At 39.0% G+C, this 12,305-nt stretch overlaps 1 protein-coding gene across 5 annotated transcripts in view; it reads left to right on the top strand.

Annotated features, from left to right (window-relative positions):
* The window catches only part of ncor1 (nuclear receptor corepressor 1), a 60,908-nt gene that overhangs the window by 12,244 nt on the left and 36,359 nt on the right, over positions 1-12,305 (top strand). For 4 of the 5 annotated variants that reach the window (XM_088321688.1, XM_088321687.1, XM_088321686.1 and 1 more), the window contains exons 5-14: positions 388-570; positions 2,410-2,523; positions 3,861-3,917; positions 4,033-4,085; positions 4,515-4,581; positions 5,475-5,647; positions 6,142-6,232; positions 6,390-6,568; positions 6,727-6,781; positions 6,868-6,990. In XM_088321688.1, the coding sequence (XP_088177814.1) occupies positions 388-570; positions 2,410-2,523; positions 3,861-3,917; positions 4,033-4,085; positions 4,515-4,581; positions 5,475-5,647; positions 6,142-6,232; positions 6,390-6,568; positions 6,727-6,781; positions 6,868-6,990 (1,095 nt within the window). The remainder of the gene's footprint in view (positions 1-387; positions 571-2,409; positions 2,524-3,860; positions 3,918-4,032; positions 4,086-4,514; positions 4,582-5,474; positions 5,648-6,141; positions 6,233-6,389; positions 6,569-6,726; positions 6,782-6,867; positions 6,991-12,305) is intronic. The other variant, XM_088321685.1, reaches the window with a different exon arrangement.

The following is a 12,305-nucleotide window of genomic DNA, read 5'->3' as shown; positions in this document are numbered from 1 at the left end:
GCGAAATGAAGTGTTTAGAGGCCATTATTTGAGGTATTGATGTAATTTATTTGTTAAGGTGGTCAATGTAATGCTTCTGCCTACTTTTGGTTAAGTAAATATTGCACACTTCCTGTAAATCCTATAAAAATCATTACACTTAACAATATAATTTTGCTTGTCTGCTATACTAAATATTTAACTGAAATTCTGTTCCTGAACAACCAATGATTTATAAAGAATAATCTTATAAAATAATCAGGGGTGCAAAAACGTTTTTATGTGTATCATACCATCCAAAATTTTGAAAGCATAACGGTGCCTAGCATCTATTCTGTCGTTTAAACAAATGTCTTTGTCTTGATTTTAATTTTTTGATGTTGACTATTTGATGTTTTTCCCCCTAAGGAGTCACCGTTCACTGTGAAAGGGGAATGCCCTTCGCCAGGCGGAACTGCGTTGCACCTGGGGGATGACCATGACACATCCCCTTCTAAGCTATCCAAAGAGGAGCTGATCCAGAGTATGGATCGCGTGGATAGAGAGATTGCTAAAGTGGAGCAGCAGATTTTCAAGCTGCAGAAAAAACAAGTTAGTTGTCCATTTTATTATATATGTTCCTATAATTACTAGTTTAGGCTTCGCTCAAGAATGTATATTCAGCTGTTTAATATAATCTGCAATAGTTATGGGAGGAACCGTAATTTTATCTATCCACTAATGTACAGTGAGTGCAGTACTGTAGGTCCGAAACTGTCCCAAAGATAACGTTTTTTCTATCTTTTAAATGTATTCCCGAAAAAGATTTTTTTCTCAACTAGGCACAGAACATGTAGTGTTCCTCCCCGCAAATATGTTGCAAAATGTTCCACGTGCCAGCAAACTTGAGAAATTTAACCTCAGTTGACCCATCAGGCTTGTTTGCTGTAGCGAAATGACGTCATTGAAGGAACAACACTTTCAAAATGGTAAATCCCATTAACACAACATGTGAGGCCAGCTCCAAAACACACCAACTGTAGTGAACAGCAAATGTGTACCACTCATTTCTGCTTGGAGGTCGGCAGTTGTGGCTTTTCGTTTGTGTTTTTCCCGAGTATGGATATGTGTTGTATAATTTTGTCCATCGCTCCCTGCTGGCATCGGGGCTGTCGAGGCCTTTTTTGCTCCCAATTGGCGCTCTTTGGCTGCCCACTGCGCTTTGTTTGATCCGCTAGCCTCGCAATAGCTCTGGTTTTGCCATGTTCCTTGGTTTAGTTATTCCCGGTCAGCTTCGCGTTAGTCGCCATAGCTGTTGCTGCTTTTCATTGTTGGGTCCCAGTTAGCCTGGCTTATCCCTGCGTGTTTTTTGAATGACCAGCCTCACGTTTTTCTGCCACGGCCACTGCGGCTTTTCATTGATCATTCCTGGTTAGCCCCCCGTCAGTGTGTCTTTATTGCCAGTTAGCCCCTTATTGAGTCCTTGCCCTTTGTTGTACCATTATCCTCATGTGACACAAGGCTTAGTCATTCTCACAAAATCTAACAAAATTTCGCTTAAAACACTTGTAACCTCTTTAACTAACTAATACATAGAACAATATGGCGACTGCTTTGATAAGGTGATTTTACTCCAATAATGTCACAGCTCAGGATGTTAAAGACATGACATGTTGTCTTAAAAATGCATTATCTCAGAATATAATTGGAAAATACCAATGAAATATATATATATATATATATATATATATATATATATATAGATTTGATCCAAAAACCATGAACTATTTCTTCTCATTTTGCGTTAAGAATTTGGGATTACCTTTAAGTATATAAATTGGCAAACACTTCAGGTACATTTCTGAAAAGGGATCTCAAAACACAAAAAAAGTGTGTCAAACAAATATTTCATTTATACATAGATGTTGAGTGTTTATGTAAAATAAGCAGTGACAAACAGTATTCATTTTAGAACAGAATTGTGGATAAAACGTTAATTTTACTCCTCTGTTTTTTTAATTTGTTCAACTTGATATAGTAGGAATGCATTGGATGCATTAATGTGTGAGCTTTCCCAAGATTTTGAGGGATTTATTTGGCTGATGCATTTTAGGAACTTCTAATCTCAACCCTGTTAGCTGGCTGTGTACACAACCTTTAGTTAGTAAACATTGACCAACTGAACAATCACCTGTTCATTTTGTTGCGAGCTATCAGCATGACCTCACCGACTGAACCCGAGTTTTTCTTTTTTGTACATGAGCCAGCGTACGAGTGTAATCTGATTATGCCTGCATGTTTTGCTCTTATCAGAGGTTAATATCATGTCAGCGCAGGACAGATGGAAAATTGGTTTCTAAATAAAAGAAAAGCAGCTGCATGTCCTGGTCCCTTCTCATGTTGTGTACTTTTGTTAACATTAGGTTTGATATTGTCACTGTTGTTTCTTAGCAACAACTGGAGGAGGAAGCGGCAAAGCCTGTGGAGCCAGAAAAGCCAGTGACCCCTCCCCCAGTGGAACACAAGCACCGCAGCATAGTCCAAATCATTTATGATGAGAACAGGGTGAGTAGTCTGTTTTGAATACTAAGACGTATAAGCTGCAAGTATGAACTTCCCAACAGAATTGACCTTTGTAAAATGTTACAAACCAGCACACTCTCTGTATTCCAGCCAATAATATTATTTTTGTAAAGCAAAGATAAAACTTCTTTCGTACTTGTCTTGGTGGTTTATCTTGTAGGATGTTTAAAGTGAAGCACACAGACAGATTTCGCAGTGTGTTCAAGCTGATCAAGAGGAAAGGTTACTATAGTTCATGTCGGTCACAAGGAGTTGCAGAAAGACACACCTTTATTCCTCTCCTACGTCAATAATTAACCCTTTAGACTCCTAGTAAGCCTCCAGTTCAGGGGCCGGGAAGTATTTTGACTATATATATTCTATATATATATATATATATATATATATATATCTTTTTTTTTTCTTTTTTTTGAGACCCACACCAAATATTTTTAGACAAAATTCAACAAAACCACCATATCCGCTTTTCAGACAAAAGATAATTCTTTAGCACATTTTATTACACTGTGATTTGTTTCAATAACATCTATGAAAAATTAATAATGCCAGAGCCTATGTCCCGTTTAAACAAGTATACCACTTTAAATATCCCTCTCTCGCACAGTTACGTTCTTTTTTTGAGGCTCATTTTGACCATCATATTTTTTTCGGTAATTATCGGTTTTAAAACATGGTATGAGCAGAGTTCTTTTGTAAAAATGTCACAAAATACTGCAATCTAGAATGATACGGATGTATTTAGGGGAGTGCGCTATGTGTGCAGAGATTCACTCACCCCTACCGCTCACCCAGTCATGTTGCGTTTGGGTGCATGGCTGGCAATTATGGGTGTTAACAGTTTGTTTTGTGGGTTTTCATTAACGTGTCTCAGCATTGATCATAGATTGTTTAATGAGCAATTATATAAATGATTCCTTAGAGACGCAGACGAGGTCTGTTGGCGTAACACTATGAGTGTGAACTGGAAATAAAACTTTAGCCTATATATGTTGGACCAAACATATGGCTGACTGAGTTGCTTCGGCTTCGCATACACTAAAATTTGAAAGTTACAGAGCGGAATATTGTCAACGTGACCATATTTAACATTTGTCTGGTTTTAACTTGAATCATTTTAAATGTATTTATCAATGGTCAAATCCTACGGTGCAAAATATTTTTTTATCAAACCTTCAGCCCATAAAGCACTGCTTGCAGAGGTTCATAGAGCAGAAATAAGGTGATGCATATTCCCCTCGCTATTCATTAAAGGGTTAACTTCTCTTAACTGGAAAAAAAAAGCTAAATCGATTCATTTGCTCATGTCGCTTAATTTCTAGAAAAAAGCTGAGGAGGCCCATAAAATACTGGAAGGTCTTGGTCCCAAAGTTGAACTGGTAAGACAGTGGATTATCAGTAATACATTTTTTAAAATTATTAGTTTAATAGTAATTAATAAACGCCTGTATGTGAATCTCTTTGCTGACTTTTTCTTCTTTTTGACCTACATAGCCTCTTTACAATCAACCATCAGACACAAAGGTTTACCATGACAACATTAAAACGTGAGTATCCTTTATTTCTATTATTATCTCAACAGATGGATGTGTCACAATGATCACTGAATTTCCAAAGCTGATAGAGTAAACGTGTGTATTCAAATAGAAAATACCTTTGCTGACGAAAGTGTTAAACGCATGGTCGAAAAACTCAGGTGACCATTCAGGGAAATCATATTTGTCTGATCACCTGAATCATTTGGTTAATGGGGATGGTAAAATAAACTGAAATACTTGATTGACTATTTTCTTTATTATTAAAACCAAAGCAAAAATAATCTGTATTTCTTTCATGAGATTTATTATGAGCACACTTGACTGAAGAAAATCAAATTTGTTTTTGCTTTAATTGTACAGTTTTTAAAATGTAACTTAATAGATATGCGTGTTTATACAATTGATGAAAAAAATAATGGAAGTGTTGTTTCTCCCTAGTAATCAAGTCATGAGGAAAAAGCTGATTTTGTTTTTCAAGAGGAGGAACCATGCTCGTAAACAAAGGGTAAGTGTTTCTTAAAGTTTGAATTCTAGATGTTCCAGATGCAATTTTTTTGCAACGTCAATCGAAAGTTACGAACGTAACTACGGTTCTTCGAGTCCCATACGACCGCCATAGGCGGTTTTTCGAGCACGGAATTTCCTCTTTGCTTGTGCGTGATTCGATAAATGCATACAGAAGATTAGTCACTCTATTGCATATGTCTCGTTATGAATATCTATAAATCCCAGTCTAAACACAGATGCGTTACCTTCAGAATCTGCTTGCGTGAACACGACGATTCGGAGTGACAAAATGGTCTGGCGGTCCTACGGGACTTCAAGAGCCGTAGTTACATTCGTAACTTTCGTTCTATTATGACCCTACTGCCTGTCAGAGGCAGTGCTTTAAGCACGGAATGACTAATACCGGCGTAGTGATGAAGAACCCCAGAAACAAACCCCACTAAGAAGCCTTTCCTGGACTAAAGACCAGGCCAAGCGGTGTGGGAGAGGCCTGATCAATGCTTTAGAACCTGGCGAAAGTGATGCCTAAGAGGTGGCAGCACAGATGGAAGGACACTTTTTTCAGGGCAAAGGCAGGGGACAGCCACAGGCGCTATAATACGGGTAACAGTCCTGGCAATTCAGTGGGACAAGTGCCATTCAGGCCTAACAAACTCCAGACTTTGAGTTTCATTTCTGTTTCTGAAAAGTGCTATAAAATAAATGGTTATTTGATTCAGTCAACTAAGATTCTTATTTGTGCTCTCCAATTTTAGCACGAACTAACCCCAGAATTGTTTTTTGGCATTACTTTGAAATGTTGTTTTTTTCCCAATTATATTGTCTATGTTCCTAAATCATTCTTAAGGCCCGAGCTGCAGTATTTGATTTGTTTTTATGCTGCCTAATCAGGAACAGAAGATCTGCCAACGTTATGATCAGCTGATGGAAGCTTGGGAGAAAAAGGTGGAGCGCCTAGAGAACAACCCCAGGCGCAAAGCCAAAGAGAGCCGCACGCGGGAATACTACGAAAGGCAATTCCCTGAGATCCGGAAGCAAAGAGAGCAGCAGGAGCGCTTCCAAAGGTGAGAAGTTTTGATAGAAGGTGCCCCTCAACAGCACAACATTGCTGTGGTGCAGTAATTTGCCACAGATCTTTCAGAGGCTTTGCAACCAAAGCCTCCAGGCATTCTATCTATTTGGTGTATGTTTGTTTTTACAAGAGAAGGGCGGAGATGTTTTTATACTAAGCGAAGCACTGGGAATACAAATAACTGGTCTGCTTAAAATGTGACTGTCCAAATGGTTGCCACATCCCACACGCTTGAATAAAACAATCTTCTCTATGTAATGCAATGAAAAACGACACAGCAAAAACCCATCTAAATAATAACAGAACGTGTATGAGAAAAAAAATCTCTGCAACGGTCCTCTGGTGTCAACTTCTTACTTAGATTTAATCTCAACCAGATGAGAGTTTCTTTGTTTGACTATTATTGGTTCTCTTGTTGTGTAAAATCTGCAAGAAACAAGAACGAAACGTTATTTCCTACTCATCATATATCTCTTCTTTTTATAGGGTTGGACAGAGGGGTACAGGTCTCTCTGCAACAATTGCTAGAAGTGAGCATGAGATTTCCGAAATCATTGATGGCCTTTCAGAGCAGGAAGTAAGTGACTTGAAAATCCCTTATTGAATATATTTCGCTATCTGCATGTATTCCAGATAATGGCTTGGTATTTATCTTTTTATGAATTATTACTTTTAATACTGTTTGACTATTTCCGAATAAATATTCTACTTTTCAAATTTTACATACAACACAGAACAATGAAAAACAGATGAGGCAGCTGTCAGTCATCCCCCCAATGATGTACGATTCAGAGCAGAGGCGAGTGAAGTTCATCAACATGAATGGCTTGATGGACGACCCTATGAAGGTGTACAAAGCCCGACAGTTCATGAATGTGTGGACTGAACACGAAAAAGAAATCTTTAAAGACAAGTGAGTTTTTGCCGTTTTAATGTATTATGTCACAGATTGTTAGACTGAAGTTGTTATCCCATTGCAAGTCGGTGTGTTTAGCAATGCATGTTGAGTATGTAGTCCACTTTCGTTACCTTCAATGTTTTTTCCAATGACACAATGTTATCTTTTGACAGGTTTGTCCAACACCCTAAGAACTTTGGCTTGATTGCTTCGTATCTAGAAAGAAAGGTAAAGAAGAGACCATTACTATAATGCATAGTGAAAAAGCCCATTCAATAACTAACCAACAGTCAGTATTCTGTATTCGCATGCAGATAAATGTTTCATTTGTTCAGTGTGTTGCTGACTGTGTCCTATACTACTACCTGACGAAGAAAAACAACAACTACAAGACGCTAGTTAGACGCAACTACGGAAGGCGGAGGGGAAGGAACCAGGTAATCCCTCAATTGTGTCTCATTACTACTTTTGCTGTAGCTAGGTGATAGCATAAAGCCTTCTAACATTAAAGTTCTCGTTGTAATTTACCAAATTGCTCGATACATGGTCTGTTGGATAGTTCAAGAAAAGTATACTTTCAAGTGGAATAATTCCATTTGTTTTTATTCAGTGGAATACAGACTAGTTTTAATTTGCTATGGATGATGCTCTGGTCAATTACATGCATCTCCCTTTAAAGTTGATTTTGTAGCTATCTTGCTTATTAAAGGTATACTAATCATTCATCCAGGACTGGCGCTAATATTCAAAATATTATTAGGTATTGGCATCGTACTTCTTTGTTGATCTGACAGCCGGTAAGCAATCTATTTAAGTTTGCCATTTTGACTTCGTCAGTTAGGAGCCTCACTCTTCCACAGTTTCGCCCAGAGCAGCATCTGATTGGTTAGGTGTGCAAAGCCAATCAGTGATGTCCAAAATGTGATCATTTTGTACTTTTTGGCCCCTTTTCACACCTAGAATAATAATGATTCGTTAAGGTTAGTTTATTTAACTTATTCATGTTGTATTTCCAATCTCAAAAAGCAACAATATGATCGTTAAAATGTCTCTTCAAAAAACTATTCAACTTCAAAATAAGGTTTAAAGCCTGTGTTAAAAACAAATTGTTTTGTTTAAAAGTGAAATAAAAAAATAGACTTGTAGCACATTTGGTTTTTGTATTTTTCAAACATTTTATACAAGCGTCTTGACTTCACTCCAACTGAAAGTTATCATTTTCCTTAATAATCTGTATCCATATTGGCCCTTAAATTGGTTATTTTATAACTGTTGATTATATGGGGACAAATACATTTTGTTAAATGTGATCATTCAATCTAAAAAAGAGATATGTTTTATAGGTCATTTTTCTACTACTATTCATCATAAGAATGACAAACTCCATTTGTCTCTTGGGCCGGATCCACATTTTAAGCTCTTTTTCCTGTATAATGTTTTATTATTCACCCTACATTATTAACCTCCCCTACATATTTCAATCACAGATGAAAAGGGTTATTTTCCAAACTCAACACATTTATTTACATACAATAGAGAGAAAAAAAGATTTTCACGTTAGGCATTGCATATGTTAACGTTAATTTTAACACCTGAAACAACCCACCACACTATACAAACTCAGCACTGCCCTGTAGCTGTCACAGAGAGCTTTTGGTTTGCATTTATTAAAAAAAAAACATTACTTTTGATAAAATTCACTTAGAGCAGGGGGTTCCATCATGGTGCCCGCGGGCACCAGGGTGCCCCCTTAAGGACAACATATTTGACTGCAAACTTATCCTGAAAATAGCTCGCCAGTGCTGGGTCAAACTGATTTTCTGGTAGTAGCATACTAACAACATAGTGATAACCAGGCCCGAAAATCCCTCACTTTTCTGGGAAATTGACCATCTTGAAGTCAAAACAGTTACTTATGTGAATCGTGTAGATTCGGGGAGAAACATTTTTTTAGATTTTACGGGGAGCCAACCGGCTGTTTAGAGGTAATGCGTTTGAATTACAATTTTCAGCTTTTTAACCCCTGACTGATTATTATGCCTGAATAAAATTAATTATATCAAAGGCATATCAAACTGGCAGCCCTTTGTGCTAACTAATAACCAAATGTAGCTCTCGGCTTGAAAAATGTTTGAGACCCCTAACTTAGAGACTTGCTTATTTATTTTTTTTTTTTTTAAAACCTCAAGAAATCATCCGCATCCGATCTGCAGGCTGTATGTTTAAAACAACTGATTTATCGTAATGTTATTGGTTTTATATGACTTATTTGCCGAGGTACAATCGCACTACATCTCTGTCAATACACCTCTGTGGTTTTTTTCAAATCGTCTCACCCAATTTAGTGGCGGGAGGGGGTTGGGGGGGGGGGTGTATGGCTGGTGTGACCAAGTCAGCTCCGGTTGCTGATTTACTCAGCGCTGCTGCTCGTGTTTTTCATTTCTACGTCCCCACACTTCTTATGTCCTCCCCACCCCCGTATTAAACTGCTCAGTTGGTACAGCCCAGCCATCTGACAGGCCCCAAAATTTACAGTGCTAGCATGAGTACCAAAATGACTTATTGACAGGGATTACTTTACGTGCCCTGCAAAGAGGAGTGCACTCATGTGAGATGGCCAATTCTTTGGGCTGTTTAAGTGCCCCAATGACACGCTGACTCGGAGTATGTGTGACACTGCCTTGGCCCGCCAGCCCTTCTAAGGAGCTCCATTATGGTGCCGTCCTTCTGCTCTCAGAGCTACAGAAGTACCCGGCGTTAGGATACAATCATCACGTGGCAGATTTTTTTTTCATGTTTAACAGAAGATCCTGCAGGTATGTTAGTTTTGAAGCTAGCTTATTTATTCTTTTTTTAAAAAATACATTTTGGGGGTTTTGCGGGTGGAGCTCATTTAGTTTTATTTTACTCAGGCGGTTCATAGTTGATGTTTTTAGACTTCTTTAAAGTGCAGTGTAGCTATTTTTAGACGGGCATTCTAAGAAACGTGCTGACAAGGCCCGTTTGAAAGGTTTAGGTGTGTTCACCGTACTCACGTTGCATTATGAGTTTTCAGGAGACTGTTTTCACAAGTTATCATATCTGGAATGTACACACCCTGAGGAAAAACTGCTTCAATTTTTATCGTGTCACTCTACCATTCACAGTCCACGTGCATGTGGAAGCAAATAAGACCACATCTCCAGTGTGTGAAATGAAATATATCTTGTCTGGTTGAAATGCAGCGTACCTTGTTATTAGTTATCCTGTATTACTTGTTTAACTTCACAATCATTTGTGCTCTACATTTGACAATTTAAGTTGTATGTACGATATTTTCAGCACTAAAAGGGGCACTGGATTAAAAGGCGCACTCCTCAAAATAATTTTTTGTTATATATTTTTCCAGGGTTCCTGCCGATCCTTAAAGTCTTAAAAGGCATTGGATAAATTATTCTAAAAATAAGGCGTTAATTTTGAAAGTCTTAAAAATGTGAGCACATGAATAAGATTTATAATTGTTTGCACTAAAAAGATTAATTACATTAATCAATTGTCTTTTTTATTAATTCACCGATTTACGCGTGACCACAATAACGGAACCATGAAAACGGTGATGGGGTTTCAGCCAGGCCTTTCTGATCAGACACATGTTTTATTTCTACTCACAATACACATGGCAACTTCTGACAGACGTGGACCATGGAAAGTGTAAATTTAATGAAAAGGGGCTGTCCGATGAAAGTTTTTCGCCATGGCTAATAGCTGTGCCAGGTAATGTATCCGAGGCACATTATATTGAGTGCAAGAAATAGTTTTTGTTTGTTTGTTTTGTTTTGTTTGTTTCAATTTAAAAAAAAATCTTTTTAAACTACCAGCTCGGTGGACTTTGGGTAGGGCGCCCGCCCTGAGACTGGGAGGTTGTGGTTCAAGCCTCGGCCGAGTCATACCTAAGTCTTACAACATTGGTACTCATTGCCTCCCTGCTTGGCGCTCGGCATTAGGGGTTGGAATTGGGGGGGTTTGGTCACCTAATGACACCCAACACATCAGTTGGGTTGGGCGAGGGGGCTGGGAATCCCCTCCTCTGTATCGATTTCCCAGAAAGAGTCAGAAAAAGACTCTAGCCACCTCCCACTAGGGGGACATGGCGCTGGTATATATATCTTTTTAATTTTTTTTTAGACGTGGTCTTGAATTTGATTTTCAAAAGGCATAAACAAGTCTTAAAAAGTCTTGCATTTAACTTGCCTTAAGCTGTAGGATCCCTGTTTTCATACATTAGGCGCACCGGATTATAATGCCCATAAAATTGAGAGTACAGTAAGAGCCCCACAGTGTTTATCAGCAAATATGTATCGCTGATTAAAATCACAAAACATTGTTTGCAACGTGAATTGAGTCCGGATCGCGGCTGTGAGGCCGCAGACACTTTTTTGGTTATCTCGTTAACAAAACTTTTTTTTTTATTCACAGTGCCAGAAACACTGATTTGAGTAGTGCATTCCACTGGGTTAACCAGCCTCCACATCTTCACCTGTGCGTCAATAAGCTCTCAGTTTTATATCTATATGTACATATTGTAGTATTTTGAAAGACTTTTAACGTTACAAAAGACCGTAACAGAAGATATTTTGATTGTTTTAATAACAAAATTATAAAATACTTATTACATTAATACTAATGCTAATATAATGCTAATTCTATTTATAGCTAAATGCCTTTCTTGTATGTATTTAGTGAAGATATTTTAACACAGGCGGCATTTTTACAGTATTCTGTTCTCACTTTATATTTACACAATAGTAAAAAAAAAACACATCCGTCTGTCCTCACATACAAGAAGCCATTCAGTGATGCGTTTTTTGTGCCCAGATAGGGACTTTTCGGATCTTGTTAGCCGGTGGTTTCTTTGATAGAGCATATATTTACTGTAAATTCCTAACTATAAGCCGCGACTTTTGACACAACCCTGCGACTTATGCAATAATGTGGCTAATTTATACATTTTTGCCACCCGAGCAGTACTGGTAAGGGTTAGACAGGTGGAATGTATGTGCTGAGGAAGACGCAAGTTTATTGTAAGCTCTAGCTTTGTGCATAAATAAAACTAGCTTGGACAGACCCTCATCATGGAAAAAGTGTCAATCGAAAGGGGAGGGTTAGAGACAATAATAATAATTTTATGAATATGTTTATTTCATCCATCCATCCATCCATTGTCTTCCGCTTATCCGAGGTCAGGTCGCGGGGGCAGCAGCGTTAAAAGGGAAGCCCAGACGTCCCTATCCCCAGCCACCTCCTCCAGCTCATCCGACGGGACCCCGAGGCGTTCCCAAGCCAGCCGAGAGACATAGTCTCTCCAACGTGTCCTGGGCCGCCCCCGGGGCCTCTTGCCGGTGGGACATGCCCGGAACACCTCCCAAGGGAGGCGTCCAGGAGGCATCCTTATTAGATGCCCGAGCCACCTCAACTGGCTCCTCTCAACGCGGAGGAGCAGTGGCTCTACACCGAGTCCCTCCCGGATGACTGAGCTTCTCACCTTATCCCTAAGGGAGAACCCAGCCACCCTGCGGAGGAAACTCATTTTAGCCACTTGTATCCGGGATCGAGTTCGTTCGGTCATGACCCAAAGTTCATGACCATAGGTGAGGGTAGGAACGTAGATCGACCGGTAGATCGAGAGCTTTGCCTTTCGGCTCAGCTCCCTCTTCACCACGACAGACCGGTACAGGGTCCGAATGACGGCAGACGCTGCACCGACCCGTCTGTC

The sequence above is a fragment of the Urocampus carinirostris genome, chromosome 17 (assembly GCF_059441175.1).
Source record: "Urocampus carinirostris isolate Australia breed hairy pipefish chromosome 17, RoL_Ucar_1.0, whole genome shotgun sequence".
Classification (NCBI taxonomy): domain Eukaryota; kingdom Metazoa; phylum Chordata; class Actinopteri; order Syngnathiformes; family Syngnathidae; genus Urocampus; species Urocampus carinirostris.
The sequence above is the reverse complement of the archived record's forward strand: the minus strand, read 5'-3'. Positions and strand labels throughout refer to the sequence as shown.